The sequence below is a fragment of the Schistocerca serialis genome, chromosome 1 (assembly GCF_023864345.2).
Source record: "Schistocerca serialis cubense isolate TAMUIC-IGC-003099 chromosome 1, iqSchSeri2.2, whole genome shotgun sequence".
Lineage (NCBI taxonomy): Eukaryota > Metazoa > Arthropoda > Insecta > Orthoptera > Acrididae > Schistocerca > Schistocerca serialis.
The window spans coordinates 651,778,636-651,797,373 of record NC_064638.1 but is presented as its reverse complement, the minus strand read 5'-3'; the positions used below and the strand labels follow the sequence as shown (position 1 = coordinate 651,797,373).

Genomic DNA, 18,738 nt, shown 5'->3' with positions numbered 1-18,738 from the left:
CAAGTCTCAATACGGTTTATAAAGTATACTGTCACCTACAGTATGATAATTTACAGCACTACCTGCAACCTACAGTACATCATTATTCTGCTGCTTTAAAGAGGTCAGTTAACTTTCTTTGGCAGGTCATTTCACCCAGTTTCTTTAGTGCTTATTGTTTTGTGCTCATCTTGTGCAACAACTCAGTTCGATTTGGTTCACTCTGTTGCTCCATACACATTCTCACTTTGTTTATATTATCCAATATTTTGTGTGTACTGGGAACATCATCTATACTTTCTTTTTCAGCTTCTTCATCGCCATCACTGACTGCTTCACTAATCTCATTTCAAACAGCATCAATAATCTCATTGTCATCTATGATCTCCAAAATTGGTCCTTCATTATTGATGACTAACCAGTGGTTGAAGTCTTCTAGATCAATATTGCGCTGTAGAACATCACATGCAGACTGGATTTAAATCTATGTCAATACAGTGTACATCTGTTCATTTTCTTCAATTTAACATTTTTTCCAGCAATTCCTAATAGTGGTTGGACCAATGCTTTGCCATGCCAAGCCTACTGAATGTGCAACACTTAGAATTTACAGATTTCTAGGACATTTTCTCATCTTAATTTATTATTCAAGCAAGCAATTCACTGCGATCAAGAGTCTCAAATGCTCGCATGATGCACTGATCCAGCAGCTGAATTAGTTCTGTCATGTTTTTTTGGCAAAAGCAAAGCTTTTATTTTTCCATATTCTGATTGCAACACATCTGCAGGTAGGTGAGCTGGACAGTGATGAAGGATTAGTAGAGCTTCTTCTCTGAGCTTGAGTAACCGTAGGTGCCGTCTCACTGACGGAACAAACTCTTCTTGAAACCAGTTGGTAAAACTATCACACATCATCCAAGTATTCTTTGAATGCCTGTAAGTGAATTGTAAGGATGACATGTTTACTTGCTTACCTTGGTCTCTTACTTTCACCTGTTTTTCAGCTTACTGCTGCCCAATTTATTTGTGGCAAGGAGGGGGGTTATTATGTATACTCATTTTCTAACCTACCCACACACACGCACCCACACACACGCACCCACACACGCCCCCCTCCCCCCCTACACACACACACAGTTCTGGTTGGAAGCAATCGATAGTAAAGCACAGTTCAATCACAATTATACACTTGATGATCATTTAAATGTTCGTCTACCATTGCTTTATGTAGAATTTCAGGAAACAAGCAGATTCCCTGTTCAAAGACCTTCCTTCTCCTTCAGCAGTTGTTTGGTGAACTTCATAGTAACATTTCAATCTTAAAATCCATCACTCAAAAGCTATAAAATCTTTGTTCCATGTAAATCAAAGCTGAAATTTTTCAGCTTTGGCTCACAAAATGGCTCTCACCTTCACTTCTCTTTATTAAAAACTGCCTTTAAAGGCATTTGTCAAGTTCACTTGCCTTTCTTAGTTTAGTCAATCTTCTGTTCATTCCCACACTTCAATAGTATTTAAAGAACTTGTAAGTTTATTGTCTTCTTTCACTCATCTGCTGATTGTTCCTTCAGGTATACCAACTCACTTTATAAGCTTGCTAAAGTTTCATCATTCTTCACATAATGAATAATTTTCAGTTTATCATTCACAGAATGCACTTTCTGTTTCTGTGACATCATAACAAGCACACAGAAACCTATAGCACACTGGACTCGCATTCGGGAGGACGACTGTTCAATCCCGTCTCCAGCCATCCTGATTTAGGTTTTCCGTGATTTCCCTAAATCGTTTGTCAAATGCCGGGATGGTTCCTTTGAAAGGGCACGGCCGATTTCCTTCCCCATCCTTCCCTAACCCGAGCTTGCGCTCAGTCTCTAATGACCTCGTTGTCGACGGGACGTTAAACATCACTAACCTAGCCTAACCCCACACAGAAACCTAGACAATGAATGAATAATTTGATCCACATGCTGGTTATGCTGATTTAGATTATTGCCAAGCACTATGGCATACTCAATATGTTGACCGTGTCGCTATGTTAACTGAGATGTGTGTATTCAAAGCTTCTGTCCAGCAATGATCCTGAGATGACAAACCAAAGGTTGAGTTTAATTAAAATAATTAGTGAAATATTTTACATATTTCAAACTCAAATGGAATCAGAAGTTTTCAAAATTTGATCTAAATAGGTTGCTGACTTGAGTGAACAAAAATGACATCAGAATTAACTCCAAGTAGTCCCACTGTCCTTTAATCCCTTTACAAAGGATTACTGTCAAAATCTGAAAAATGCTGGAGGGAATTGTTTGATTTTTTTGGTAGTGTGTAGAACATTGAAAACATTGCCTTTGTTCGTCAGTGTATTAGCTTGTTTTGAGAGAAATATTCTGAGATTATGGGAGGGAGTGCTATAAAGTGAACTGATATTATGTGTGTGTCTGGATTAATTGCAGAGACAGAGAAATGTATCAAATGTGGTGGTGAAATTAATATGCAGTCAATCTGCGCGAGCACACTAAGTACATAGATCAGTGTTTTTTACTTAAATCGTTGGAGAAGGCAGGTGGATCATTGTTTATATATGATTGTGGCATGTTCGACATGTTAATAATCAGTGATACACCTACATCTCCCCATGATTTAACTAACAAACATTGATCCACTCTCTTGGCCTGCTCTCGCAGATGGATTGCATAGCAAGACAGAGCAGAAAAATATTTTGGTGCTCTTTCAAATGTATTGGGGGTTTTGACACTGTCCTTGGTTTTCAGATAGTAGCACAGTGTAAACAGCTGTGACTCAAACAAAGAACAATTAATTTTATAATCCTCATTTACAGCATCACGGCACTCTTTCTTCTGAATGTATTGCTTCAAAACACGTGGTCTGCCTGCAGCTCTCATTGTCCATGTAACAAACAGCTGGCACACCTTCTTTTGTTCCCATCATACCTCAAGGCAAGTGCGGACAACATTCCTGCACAAAACCACTTAAGCACTCCAGCGACCCTATTCGAGACTTATTGGTAAAAGATAATGAAATCATACGTATGCATAGTCTCTTTAAAGTGCACACAACTTTGTCCAATAGCTAGAAATACATCCAACAGTTTTCTACTAAATGTAGCTGTATGCTGCACAACACTTCGTTCATATGGCGAATAGCGATATAGCCATACAAAAATTATTCGAGAAAAGACTCAACACTGCTTACTACGGTACAGTGTGATCTGTGAAGACCAACTAATAATACGCACCAATCAGTCTGTGACGAGGAGGTGTTTGATTAGTGCGTAACTGGTTGCATGATAATATTGTCAGTCGTTCCCTCAAAATACGTTGAAACCTGTATTTCATTATGTGGGAACACACACTATACGTTCAGAATCTTGCTCCTGATTATGTTCAACTGACACACTTGAAATGCATTATTGAGGTTACTGAAATGCCACAGCGTATCGTATTTAGTGCACATTCATACTTGTAGAAGAAATACACGAAGGGAAAGAAATAAATGGTATCAACAAATTGTCGGGGGAACTATAAAGTTGAGACACAGAATTTCTGACCAAGTTCTGTATTCAGAAAGTGAAAAATTTAGTCCTGCCAGTAGACATGTGTTACACTCAATGGACCTATCCTACCTTTCAGAATTATTATTTCCTTCCTCTGGGATGAGAGAGAGATAGATGGGGAATGCATACAAAGGAAGGGCAGTTCATGTAGACCTCAGGATGAGACGGTTTCACCAATTATGAAGACGGGATGAGACAAAGATGGAGAAAGGGATGTGTAATAGAACATGAGGTCAAAGATAGTACATTGGTAAGCACAGTCCCAGCTTCTGTCTGGTGGTGATGGTGGTGGTGGTGGTGGTGGTGGTGGTGGTGGAGGGAGGGGTAAGAATGAAAAGGTGAGAGATAAAAATGTTTTTAGAGGAAGTTGCTGAAAATAGAAACTAGTTGTTGTAAAACTAAGAAACTATCTTTTGCGTGGTTTGTTTATCATCAGGATTTCCTTCCAGTGAGCCTGGTAGGAACTTGGTGAACTATATGCCTCCATTGGTTTCTGTCCTGGTATAACTTTTCCCTCTCCACTACATGTCATGTTACTCCTCTCCTCTTGAGATCTTCCTTAATCTGGCCTGTCCATCTCTTTCTAGGCCACCCAATTGGACTTCTTCCTGGTACCTCCATCTCCGAATACTGGCGTGGCGTTAGTCGGGTGCATTTGCTTCACATGACCGAACCACTTCAATCTCAGAGCACTCATTCTCTCCTCTGTAGTCAGTGTCACCTGCAGGTCTCTCTTTACATAATCATTCCTGACTCTCTCTCTCTCTCTCTCGCTCTCTCTCTCTCTCTCTCTCTCTCTCTCTCGCTCTCCTAGTTTTTTGTAGAGCTGACCTAAGGAACTTCATTTCACGTGCTTGTATTTGACTCTTCTCTCTTATGACACAAGCCTCTAGACTATACATCATGATTGGCGGGAGATAAGTTTTATACGTGATCTGTTTGGCTCTTTGAGGGACTTCCTTGCCCCAGGTTAGATTTCGAGGTTGGTGGAAGAAGCTAGATCCTTTTGTTATTCTGTTTAAGACTTCTAGTTTGGAACTTCCATTGTGTGATATGATGCTACCCAGATAATTGAAGCTTTTCACACATTCAACCTTCTCCTACCTCCAGTATGATGTGACAAGGTGTGGGTGCCCTGTTCATCTTCATTGCCACTGCCTTGTTCTTTCTCACAGTTAACTTGAATTTTTAAAATTTTGTGTTCCATTAATCTAGTCTCCTCTGAACCTCCATTTCGGTCTCTCCCGAAATGGCGATGTCATCAGCAAAACCAGAGGCATTGAGACCTTCATTTTCTTCTTCCTTGATTTTTTTCATGACTGTGTCCATAAGTGTAATGAAGAGTAAAAGGGATAGCAGACTGCCTTGCTGAACACCTCTCTTTGTCTTAAACGATTTTGATCTTCCACCTCCTACATGTACACTGCTCTCAACCGTTGTACAGCATCTGGACTTTTTTTAATTAATGAATCAGGAACATTGTTTTCTCAAGCATTCCCGTATTTTATCCCTTGGTACACTGTCATATGCTTTTTTCAAATCCACGAATACGACTATAAAGTCCTTTCCTTTTTCCCAATATTTCTCCATTAACTGATGGAGGGAGAAAATGAGATCTTTTGTTCCCATATTACTTCTGACCCCATGCTGTTGTTCCTCTAATTGGTGTTCTAGAATTTTCCGCAATCTTTTTTTCTAATGATCTTTTCTGTTATCTTAAGGCAGTTTGATAAGTGTGACTCCTCGGTAGTTGGTGCATTTCTTTCCGCTACCTTTCTTGTACAATGGTATTATAATTCCTTTTTTCCATTCATCCGGCTCTTTGTTTTCTTTCCATGTCACCCCCAGTACCCGGTGTAACCAATGTAATTTGTGGATTCCTGCGGCTATAATCATATCCGCTGTTAGCTCATCTACTCCAGCCGCCTTCCCACTTTTCCTCTGTTTCAGGGAATTCTTAGTTTCTAACAAAGAGATTGGATCCTGCTCTTCCTCTAATTCAATGACTTCGGTGTCACTTTCTTGTGCACCTTCCTCATTCAGTAAGATTTCAAAATAATTCATCTCTTCTGTGATACCTTCCATGTCCCTGATAATATCCCCATCCTCTGTTTCAACCTCTATCAGATCTTTTACATTTCAATAACCCATATAGCAGTTTTTGGTTCCCTTTGCTATCCTGCTCTAGTTTCTGGGTGAATATTCCCCTCTCTTCTCCTTTTCTTCTGTCACAATTCTCTTTGCCTGGAGTTTCTTTTGCTTGTGTTCATCTTTTGGTACCAGCCCCTGGTTTTGTTTTCTTTTTTCAAACTCCATGGTATTTTTTTTTTATTTTTTTTTATTTTTTTTGCCATATTACATTTTTAATTGCATTTTTTACTCTATCATTCCACCAACTGGTTTCTTTGTCTTTCACTTTACCCTTTGTTTTGCTGCATATCTACACAGCGCTGTTAACTATTGATGTTTTAAATAGGTTCCACTCTTCCTCTACACTACCCTTTCAATTTTTGTGCTACTAGATTTTGGAAACTTTTTTTTTTTTCTTCTTTCAACTTCCACTCCTTAATTTTTGGCACTCTTTGTATAGCATTCAAACTTTTCATCTGATAATTTAGATCAGCTACTAGTAACCTGTGGTTGCCATCCAAGTGCTCTAGTTGGTATGACTTTTTTTTGCCTATAACTGTCTTAGATTTGCCATCCCAGCCATATCTAGTAATCTTATGGCTGTCTTGTTTCTTGAAGAATGTATTCTTCACTAAAAGATGATACCTTATGCACGGATATAGAATTTCTTCTCCCTCAACATTTTATCGTCTATATCCAAAAGGGCCCATCACCTCCTCAAATCCATTTCTATCTGTGCCGATCTGAGCATTCAGATGCCCAACTATCGTAATGTTATCTTATCTTAGTTGGTCTTCCAGTTGGTCAAGGAATTTAGTTTATTTCCTACTGCACCCTTGCTGAGGTGCGTACACTTGGAGTATAGGAAAACTATTCTTTCCCATGGTGACTCTTGCTCCAATTATCCTTTCACTTACAAAGCTCACATCTGCAACTGGGTCAATGTCTTTGTGAAACACAAACCCCACTCCATTTTTTGCCTCTTTATTGTGACCCTGCCAGTATAATTTGTACCAACCTCTCAGCGACCCTGCCAGTAGAATTTGTACCCACCTCTCAGTGACCCTGCCAGTATAATTTGTACCCACCTCTCAGCAATTTAGAGTTTTTTCCCTTCCACTTGGTCTCTCACAATCCAAGGATACGAATCTTTCTCCTCTCCATCATGTCTGCAACCTCTTTAGTGTCTCCTGTCAAGGTTATTACATTTAGTGTTTCCACTCTCAACTTGTTTTTGTCTTTTTGTTGGGTTCTAGTTTTCTGTTCTTGTTTAGTGTATCTTCTTGCATTCCTCGGTTATTCTTCATACTGTGAAGAGCTGTCTTTTGTTCCAGGGGAACAAGAAGTGCTGTCTACATTAAGTATTTTTGATCTGGTGCTTGTTCTCTGATTGAAAGCAATGATAGCTTTTTCTCATCTACTGGCCTGCTAAGCCTAACGCAGCTGAGGAATTTCTTTCAGGGTTAACTTCCTCAGCCCTTGAAGATCCCTTTTCACCACAAGGCAGTGGTTCCACTCCTCATTTGCCCTTAGGAGGGGAAGGGTGCCTCCTCCACTAGCTGCGCCATACCAAAGATGTTCTTCTCCACCGTAGCTGCTGTTAAGGACTTCACCGTATCCCTGGCAAGGGTTTGTAATGGTAAGGAAAAGGAGAGGTTTAGGATAGGATAGGATACAGGCTAATATAGGTTGTTGTGGGACACACTTCGTCTGGCTCCTCCCCTTTGGCCTGTCCGGCATGGCATGGGTGACCCTGCTGGTAGCTATGCTACTGCGGGCATAGCCCTCCGGATGCAGAGCACACAAACCACCTCGTCCACACGGCTAGTGCTACGTTAAGGCAGTTGCAAATAATAATTTTTTGTATACAGAATGTAAGTACTGGTTACCACTTCTGTGTCATTATTTTAATGAAAGGTATTATGAGGTTCTGGCATGATGACTGCATTAAACAAGATAATTATGATTTTGATACTGATATTCCAGTGTGATATAAAAAACATTAGTCCAGTTAATTCTTCATTTATTATCTTCAGTTGCCCAAAATTAACAAGATCTTTCAGATGAGATCATAATAGTGCATTGTATGTATGGATATTCCAAATAAGATTTTGATTTCGAGATTGATGCCATCACTGCCCTTTCCTTTTGTAAAGGCTGACACTAAATTTAGTCTTAACATTGTGACAAATCTTTTACTTTGTCTACATTTTAAAAACTTTTCCAATTGTTTCAAACTAGCTTCATGCTTTTACTGTCAAGTGCAGCAATGGGTTAATGTGTAAGACACACCTAATGGCACTGATGCCTTCTCTGATTGCATCCATTGCACCAATATGCAAAACATATTCAGTGTTACATGCAGTTATTAGGGGACCAGAACAGATGAAGCAGACATATTCCTTCAGTGCACTCCATGCTGCTCAGTGGCAACATCTGGAAGGCAAAATACTTGTAGTAACAGCAACTGCATTTAGTGTCACTAATTGAGGGGAAATGCCCCACCTCTAGAAGACTGTGGTCTTTGCCTCTTTAGCATATAAGGGGAAAACAGTGTAATTCTCCACAATTGGTAGAGTTACCTTCTGTAGACAAGAGTGGTGGTAAGTCAGACCTCAATACTCTTGAAGTAACATATATAAGGCGCACAAACAAGAATTTTCTGTACAGACGATAGAGCAAAGGCAGGTTGCTTAGTGACCCGTTTTCCACCTTGGATGATAGCAAAATGAGCATGGTACAGTTTTTCTTGGTGCCGTTTATCATCCCCCCACCCAACAGCTCCTAATTTCTCCAACAGTTGGAGGCTGTGTTTCTTCCATCGGTAGCGAATAATCAGTTGACCTCATGAAGTTGAATCAATCATTTTTATTTGTAAATATTTCTAGTTAAAAGTAGCATTTTGAATGCTTGAAGTTATTTCACCTCATGATTTTAAAAAGAAAGATATATTTTCTCACTTTATTAATTAATGGAGCATGAATGCACCTGGTTATTAGCTCAGTACAAATCTAGACTTATAATAATGCCATGAATTTCAGTTTAATCATGCAATTTGATTTATTCAGAACATTATAAAAAGAAATTCTGTGCAACTTATTGTGTCTTGTATGAATGTGTTGGTGTCTGTTCTTTTGGACACGTCTGAAAGAAAAAGACACCATGCATTCGTATAATTAATTCACCTGGATGGGCTGTGAATCCACAACCTTCAGTGTGGATTTACAACAATGGCAGACATTTGATGGAAATCTAGAATTAGCAAGCATGGAGGACTTAGAACGAGACTGATAAGTTTTTCCCTTCCATTCCATTCCCTTTCCTTTCTCTCCCCTCGATTTTCAGTTTGTATAATTATTGCATCTTGTTACATAGGAAACACTGGAAAGTTTATGTGCCCTAAGAAACAAAAATATCAAACAAGTTTCATTAGGAATCTGGCATATGGTTTGAAACAGAATTAACATATGAATTTCATGCAGTGGATCATCATAAAAGGTAAAATTGTGAGCTGTGATTCCAGCATAGGAAGTTGTACTAGACCTATCTAATTTACAAAGAGTGGGTAAGGAAAGATAAAGCACTGACATTATGAATGATCCATTTCAACACCTCTCTCCCTCCATCTCGCCAGATCTACACATATGCCTCACCCTCTGTAAAAAGGGATGTGGCTCTTGTGGGATGCATGCATTTTGTGATCAATCATAACGTGTTGTAGGTAAATATTGGTGTCATAGATTTACGAGGGGCATTTGAAGAGTCCGTGCAAAAATATAAAAACTACTTAAGAGTTTGGGGTAAACCTTTTTTGTTTTTCGACATAGTCTCCTTTTAGACTTATACACTTTGTCCAACGCTATTCTAATTTGTTGACCCCTTCCGAATAATAGGAATTGTCCAAGTCTGCAAAATAGCTATTAGTTGCTGCAGTCACCTCCTCGTTTGAATAAAATCTTTGTCCCACCAGCCATTTCTTCAAATTGGCGAACAAATAGTAGTCTGAGGGAGCCAAGTCTGAAGAATAGGGGGGGATGTGAAATGAGCTGGAATCCTATTTCCAATAATTTTGCGACCACAACTGTTAAGGTGTGTGCTGGTGCATTGTCGTGATGGAAAAGGACTTTTTTGCGGTCCAATCTCCGGCGTTTTTCCTGCAGCTTGGTTTCCAAATGGTCCCATAATGGTGAATAATATGCACTTGTAATAGTTTTATCCTTTTCCATATAGTTGTTGAGGATTATCCCTTGCGAATCCCAAAAGAGTCGCCATAACCTTCCCGGCCGAAGAACTGGTCTTCGCCTTTTTTGGGGTGCAGATTCTCCCTTGGTAACCCATTGTTAAGACTGTTGTTATTATTATTATTATTATTCGGTCTCAGGAGTATATTAATGTATCCATGTTTCGTCCACAGTGATGAAACAATCCTTAAAGTCCTGTGGATTCTTCCTGAACAGCTGCAAACCATCCTTGCAACACTACACACAATTCTGGTTTTGCTCAAGCGTGAGCAATCGCAGAACCCATCTTGTGGATAGCTTTCTCATGCCCAAATGTTTTTGCAAAATATTATGTACCTGTTCATTCGAGATGCCCACAGCACTTGCAATCTCGCACACCTTAACTCTTCTGTCATCCATCACCGTATCATGGATTTTATCAATGATTTCTGGAGTCATAACCTCCACAGGGCATCCAGAACATTCAGCATCACTTGTGCCCATGTGGCCACGCCGAAAATTTTGAAACCACTTATAAACTGTTCTAATCGAAGGTGCAGAGTCACCGTAATGTTTATCAAGCTTCTCTTTAGTCTCTTGAGATGTTTCACCGTTCATAAAGTAATGTTTAATCACCACACAAAATTCTTTTTTGTCCATTTTTTGACAATCACTAGACTTCCTTGATTCACATGAATGCCAAACAAATAAATAGACAAATATGGCTGAAACGTGGTGTGCATTCTTTCCAAAGATGCTACTAACTAAACATCGCCTCGATACGCACTGGTGGTGCCATCTCTCAGACTTTGCGTGGACTTTTCAAACGTCCCTCGTAAGTAGCTGAAGTAATAATAGTAAAATCAAAATGGAAAAATATATGCTTAGTATTCATTGGTGTGTATATAGGTCACCTGGAGCACTAGTTGATAGTTTTCTTAACTACATCCATAGGCCACCTGATCCATAACTTAGGAATTATGGTAATTAGCTCATACGCAGTAAGTACTCTGACAAAAGAAAATGTGTAACCATTGCAATGCAGTCTGAAAAGTGATTGCAGCAGAGAACAGAAGAGCATCTTAGAACCCATTCTCCTTTCTTCATTAGGGTCATGTGGGGCTCACGTTCCAATATTAGTTCTTAATGTCAGTTACACCTTCCATTTTTTCTGTATTGCTTCATTAGCTCAGACTCTTGTCTTTTGTCATTTGAAAATATTTTACACCACATGCAATGGTGAATTACTTTTTTCCTTTTTTCAACATGCTCTATTACGTTGTAAAATCAAGCAATGGAAAATCCAAGATGGAATGTGACAATAATATGGAAAGGATAGTTGCCACTCACCATATAGCATAGATGCTGAGTTGCAGGTGCAACGAAAAGACTGTTGGAAGTGAGCTTTTGGCCAACAAGGCACTCTTTTCTCCATGACCACCCACTTGCGATTGTGGTGGTAGACAACCTTTGTCTTCTGCTGTTAGTAAGGGAATTTGGTTATGATGGGTGGAAATGGGTGAGTGTGGGTGGCAAAAACCGTTTTGTCACACATTGTGCTTATGAATAGTGTTTAAAACGTTTTGAGTGGTGTTTCATGTGTCCATGTGTCAGTGAGGGACAGATGTATTCAGAATTTTCTAGAAAGTACCAAGTATCTTCAGAAGTAGATTTTTCCAGAATGTTCGAAAACCTTTGAAGTTATAGATGACTGAAAATTATAACTACATTATTATAAATAATTGCAATAATTATTAAAAATAGCTGTTAATAGAATCAAGCAATGGAAAACCCGGGATGGAATAATGAAAATATTATGAAAAGGACAGATTGCTACTCACCATATAGCAGAGAGAGAGAGAGAGAGAGAGAGAGAGAGAGAGAGAGAGAGAGAGAGAGCTGCATTTGCATGAATTGATTCAGGTCATCATCTCTCTAAGATTAAAATAAGATTTCTCTCATCTAAAACAAAAAGTACTACCAAGAAAGTAATCAGATACAACTCCACTGCAGCTAATATTACAATAAAAAATATAGGGAAAAAATTAACAGCAAAACAAGGTAATTGGCATGAACTCCTTGTACATATTACTAAAGCAGCGGAGAAAACCTTAGGACTCGCCAGGAATAGAAAGAGAACATGGTGTAACGAAGTGTGAAGAAGCACTAGAATGAAGAGCTCAAAAATGGAAATGTTAAAAAAAAAAGACTATTTAGAAGAATTCAGGTAACACAGAAGAGAAGTGCCAAAAGTAATCCAAAAAATCAAAAGTACCTTTGAAAAACTCTGCTTATGGAAATACAAGAAAATATTAATAAAAGTAATACCAGAAATTTTTACAAACTTTCGAACATGTACTTAAGGGGGGTTAGGACGTCAAACGGGGCGACTTGGAGCAGGGGAGACACCACAGGAATTTTTAACTTCCACTGTCTATACTTTTAAAAATAAATTCATAAAACTTTGTCAGAATGACCAGAAAGGATTCAGGATTTACACTTATAGTGGTGGAAGTTCAAAAATGTAAGAAAATAATTTATATTTTTACGTTTATGTTTCACATTTTTTTCACTTACCATTGGCTGCATTTGTTGCTATAGGTACTCTTTTCTTCATAAGTAAGGGAGATTCTTGGATTAATTTTTCACAGCATACAAACCATACTTACAGATGTATGAAACTCTAGAATTTACCAAATATATTAAAAACTGTGGTAAAAATTGAGATAATTAACTATAATATTTGAGTTTTTTCTAAACATAAAGATTAAAATGTAACAGCACATTCATTTTTTCATGAATTAAATAATTTCTAGAGTTACTTTCACCTGTAAGTGTGGTTTGTATGCTGTGCAAAATTCATTGAAGAATCTCTCTTACTTACAAAGAAACGTGTACCTATAGCAACAAACACAGCCAATAGAAGTGAAAAAATGATGAACACACATGTAAAAAAAAATTATTTTGTTATATTTTTTAACTTCCAGTGCTATGATAGTGAATCCTGAATCCTTCCTGGTCATACTGACAGTTTTATGAATTTATTCGTAAAAGTATAGACAATGGAAATTAAAATGTCATGTGGTGTCTCTCCTGCTCCAAGACGACCCGTTTGACGCCCTACCCCACCAAGCACCAAGTATGTATTTCAAAGATGAAAACAGCAAAATAGGCTTAAATAACAAAGAAAATTACAAAATAACATCATTTTTTGACACTCTTAAACTGTCCAGTTCGAACGGTTAAGTTGGAGTTTCCAGCAATTCCACAAACTCGAGTGGAAGATTTCCCACCAACAGAGTGAGAAATTTATAAAGCTATCAAATCACTCAGAAGTGGCGAAGAATCTATTACAGCAGAATTATTGAAATGGTCAGAACCAAAGATTACAAATAATCTAAAACTGCTTTTTGAGAACATTTGAAAAACTGAAGAGATTCCAGAAGGGTGGGAAATAGCATTAATCCACCCACTGCATAGAAAGAAAGACAAACAAAATGTCAGTAATTATAAAGGAGTGCCACTTCTGTCAGTGGCATACATAATATTATCAAAAATTCTCCTGGACAGTGTGCAGAAGCTCCAGACAAAGAATTGGGAGAATATTAGAGAGGTTTTCAAAATGGATTAGATTTTTTTACTTCAAGTCAATGATTCGCCACACAAAGTTAACCAGCAAAACTTGTAATAGTGTTATTTATTGATATCAAGATAACATTTGATTCGATAGACAGAGAGACAGTAGGTAAAATCATTAGAGATGGTATAAAGCCAAATTCGCAAACATAATTCATGAAACTCTATCAAAGATCATGTCTAAATTTAAATCTATGGAGGAACTATCTCAGCAATTTGAAATAAAAACTACGGCTAAAGGAGAGGAGATGGTTTATCATCTTTACTGTTTGACTGCATTCTAGACAAAAATGTGAGGATCTGGAATTTGGAGTTAGTCACAGAGTTTAACCAATAATTCTAGGAAGGAAACCAAATGGAATTAAGGTAAACTGCTAGGATTTTGCAGAAGATTTTGCAGTACTTTCAGAAACTCTGACACACGCAGTTATTCAAATAAATCTTCTAGAAGAAATGGCAGGTAGAACGGGTCTCAAAATTTCAGCTGAAAAAAGAAAATTAATGACAAACATAAATTGTTACCAAAATTCATAGAAACACAAATTGGTAAAATAGAGTGAGTTAGTAAATTCAAATATCTTGCAGATACTATACAACAGAATGAACTAGAAAAATTTGCATTAGATGTAAGTGTTAACAAATGGGAAAGAGCATATGGTTTGACAAAGAATATTAACAACAAGAAAATGCGTATGTAGAGAAACAAAACCCAAACGTTAGACCACAATTAGTATGATCATAATGTTTATATGGGCGTGGGTGCCTAACAGTGAACTATAAGCTAGGCAGAATAGAGATACTTGAAAGACAGATAGAAAATAATCAATGCAATACAAACTAAAGATGGCTGGAAAGTAAGAAGTAGTGAGGAGATCTACAAAAACTTAGAGAAAATATCAGAAGTAATAGCTAAAAGGAGCTTAATATTTTTTGGGCGTATCTAACAAATGAATGAGAACAGGCACACAACACAAATACTTCTGTACTTCTGGAAGAAGGAATCGACAATAGAATGGATTAAAGAAATAAGGAAAGCTCTAGAAAGAAACACCATAAGGCAGAAGTCTCTTCAAGAATAAAATATTAAATTTAGAAGGCTTCCAATGCAGAAGAGATAAGAAATTGGGAACAAGACGAGCAGAAGAAAGGAAAGGACAATATGGGGAGAAGATTGGAGTACTACTGTAAAAACAGATAACATGGAAAGAAGGTGAGTGGAAGTTGTTACTGGATCCTTATTGGTCAATATAAAAATAAATAATAAAAAAAAATCGGCAATTGCTGTGAATATTGAGAAGGTTTAACTGAAACCAAAAGGAGTTACATTGCCAGGAAGCACAAAAATGCAAATAATTTAATTGTTGGCATATGGGACACAGTTAATAGCTTTAGAGCAACAACTAGCAAATGCTACAGTGAATTCACCACTAATCACAATAGGAGTCTTAAATGACCCATGCAAAATTGTAAATATGTTCAGTGACTATTCTCATCAGTTAATAGTGATTTCGCTCATAAATATAAAAATCTTCAGTACAGTTTCAAGGGCAATCTCTCGGACAGCTTATTTCTGGCTCCCACTGATGAGAGAAATGAGCAACTTCATTTTTCATTAAAATATTTTATATCTGCAGGATATGATGAAATAATCAACATGTTGATACAACTTTTTCTACAGTATTGAGAAACATCATTGAAATAGGTGCCTTTACAGAAAGTCTAAAAAAAAATGGCTCTTGGAAGAAAGATGACAAAGAATAGAAATTTAAGGCCAATTTCTGTTTTGCCAGTCTTCCCTTAAGATAATAGTAAAGGTGATCTACAACAGAATCTTAAATTGTATAAACAAATAAAATTTAATTTTTGAAATCAAAACCAGCAGATCAATTTCTTGAAGGGGTAAGAAGTTGTCTAGAAAACAAGGAATGTGTATATCCCATGATCTCGAGAAACTATTTGACTGTCACTGTTTCAGTATTATCAGATAAATCACAAAATATTGAAATTAGAGGTATTGTCTATGGCTTGATGAAATCTTAAGATAACAAATTGGAAACAGTTGGTAGTTATAAAAACAGCAAGTCATGTATTAAGGTCCTAAACCACTAGCATTACTTAGCATATGCCTCAAGGTTCTTTACTTTTATTGCTACTCTTGGTTGTATATGCTAATGAATTAAAGGCTATTCTCTCTCTAATGAAGTAGCTCAGTATGCAATTGATGCATCTGTTCTTTACAAACACAAATCCTACTATAAATTAGAGACGTGCTGTAACAATGGTTTAAATAAAATAGCACCGTATTATGAAGGAAGCCATCTCGGTGTAAGCACCAGCAAAAATCAACATGGAATTTAATAGAAATAGGCAAAGTGATACTGGTGTAGAAGCATAAATAGGTAACAAAATTGTAAAAACATAATTTCATGTAAAGTTTTTGGAAATAACCATTTGTGACAACCTAAAATTGGACCATGATGTAGACTCCTCAACAAATGAAATACCCAAGAATATATCTGCACTAAATAGGTTAGCCAAATACTGTAAAGACACTGTTCCACTAAAGACTGCATATCATTCATTATTTTCCTCAAGCAATATTTATGGGATAGAAATGTGGGAAGCAGCTACTCAATGCAAATGCATTAAATGTTATTGGTCCTGTAGAAAATTCTGTGAAAATCATTTGTGGGACTTGACCCAAAGTGTTTTGATGGTGTTTACTCCCAAAAACTGTTACTTTAACAGTAATTAATGAGTGTTTTAAGTGAATTTCTGTTGTTCACAACATTGCAGCCAGCCTGCGACATCAGTCTACACCAACATAACAAAATAACTAAACACAAATACCATATTAACTACAGGATAGCATTGCATGGAAGACTCACTGCATGCAGGAATCAAATTAGCAGATGTATTGTACAGAGCTGTTTCAAGTCTTTGAACACTGACATTGATATTTTGCTTTAAAAAAGGTACTTACCAGAAATTTTTTGCCCATGAAAAATACTGTAATTTCAGGCAGACTATATCATCTTGCAAGAAATGAATGTCGCACTGAACTCTAAGAAAGATGTCTTTCTCTTACTGTGTCTTAATATTTAAAATATAATGTACTTCTACCAGAAGAAATAAACTAAAATTTGCTGCCGTTGTACATACGCTAATCATTTGCTGTAGCGTAAATAACGATAACGTTGTTGTTGTTATCACCACCACCATCGTAGTATGTTAGAGAGTACTGGGAAATAACTTTTGATTGGGACATTTGTTTTGTTGGCCGTGCGGTTAAAGGCGCTGCAGTCTGGAACCGCAAGACCACTACGGTCGCAGGTTCGAATCCTGCCTCGGGCATGGGTGTTTGTGATGTCCTTAGGTTAGTTAGGTTTAACTAGTTCTAAGTTCTAGGGGACTAATGACCTCAGCAGTTGAGTCCCATAGTGCTCAGAGCCATTTGAACCATTTTTTGAACATTTGTTTTGTTACTATTTGAATATGAGAAATAATTTTTATTTCTATCTTTCAGAAAAGCTGTGCCTATGCGAGATTGGAACCAGGTGCTAGCAACAAGAATGGTGCTGGGGGAGAACCTAATACAATACACTCAGCTTCTGAAGAAACATATAAGAGAGAACTTCAGTATCTTCACAAGACAAATGAACAATTCCTTGAAAAAATTCGTAAGCTTGAGTCTGATTTGCTATCACAGGAAGCACTCAAGGAAAAACTGAATGAGTATGAAGGAGAAAATATGAAGCTTAGGAAAATTGCAGAAGAAAAACAGGCAAAAATGATGGATATGCAAATCAAATTTGACGAAAAATTTAAAAATTCGAAACGTGATTTCACTTTCGAAATCTCTATGTTGAACAGCAAAAATCTAGAGTTAGAGAAGCAGAGAGAGGTTTTGGGAATCGAGCTAGCAGCAGCACATGAAGAAATAAGATTATTGAAGCTGTCGCTTAAGAATCCAGTGAAAGAAGTAAGTTTGTGTGTTTTTTCTTAATGTAATGTAAACATACTTGTTAAAATTTGAACTGTAGGTTTAAACACTTGTTTTCTGTATTTCCTAACCCAGTTCTGATAGTCCTTCATTATTTTTCCTGGACTCTGTAGTCATATTCCAAAATTGTAGGGATAAAAGTATACATCAGAACACCATACATGTATTGATTTCTTTCCCTTTAAAACTGTAGCATAACAACAAACTTTGACTCTTTACTGGACTAAATCCTGGTATGGTTTTATGAAAGCTGCTGAAACTCAATAGGCCTAGACATTAGAACTTTGAGGAATGGCATGGCATTCTCACTTTGACACTCTGTTTGCGAATCCCACTCGCACTCCCATTCCCTTGGTTTAGTCTCCAGACAGCACATTTCTTCTGGAGTGTATACGACCTGGGACAACCGAGAGATTTGGGAAAAACCTGGAAATTTTTTCATCCGGGAGAAAACCAGGAAAAAGCCGGGAATTTTTTATTGTTTTAGTTTTCTGTTAAATTTTTGTAATTTTGACTGGTAAGAACCGATACTACTGCAGAATAATAGTTCAAAAATGAGAGAAAAAAACGAAAATAACTTAAATTGCAAAGAAAATGCACCATATACAATGACACTCAGTGCTCATGGAAGCGTCTGCCAACACCAAAATGTGTCAAAGGCCTTAGGAGGACCATGCAATGCTTCATAACAACAAATTGCCTCCGCTGAGTTTGCAGTCAGAACTGTTTACATTAGATTCGTTTTAGCAGGTAAGAGTGGGTTCATGCACAGTTGAGGCGTGTTTTAGTAGTAGATTCTCCCACTCCTGGCTACAGGAATGTGGCTGTTGGCTGTGCAAGCAGTCACAGCAAGCAGCTAGACTCTACCGGGAGGGGGGGGAACTTGTTTCACAAATCGATTATTCATAAGATTTAGAAGCGCATCCCTGTTGGTTTTTGAACATTTGTAAGTTGATTTCTGAATGAATCTTAAGTTGATTTTTGAATGTGTGCATAGTGTACGTGATGTCTCTGTCAGGAGAATCCTCGTCGCATCTAGAAATAAACTTTCCGCAGACAAAAGGGGATGGGGCTATACAAGCTGAACGTAGTAAAGCCAAACGGAAACGGATCAATGCCAATCGCTGTTTGATTATGTGGTTGATTGGGTTGGCGAATGATTAGTATTGTTCTAATTGCTAGTGAAGTCCATAGAT

The 18,738-nt window shown here is 37.5% G+C and overlaps 1 protein-coding gene across 3 annotated transcripts in view; it reads left to right on the top strand.

Annotated features, from left to right (window-relative positions):
- LOC126479166 (centrosomal protein of 112 kDa-like) overlaps positions 1-18,738 on the top strand; it is a 164,968-nt gene that overhangs the window by 21,261 nt on the left and 124,969 nt on the right. For all 3 annotated transcript variants that reach the window (XM_050103761.1, XM_050103760.1, XM_050103759.1), the window contains exon 4: positions 17,066-17,521. In XM_050103761.1, coding sequence (XP_049959718.1) covers positions 17,066-17,521 — 456 coding nt within the window. The remainder of the gene's footprint in view (positions 1-17,065; positions 17,522-18,738) is intronic.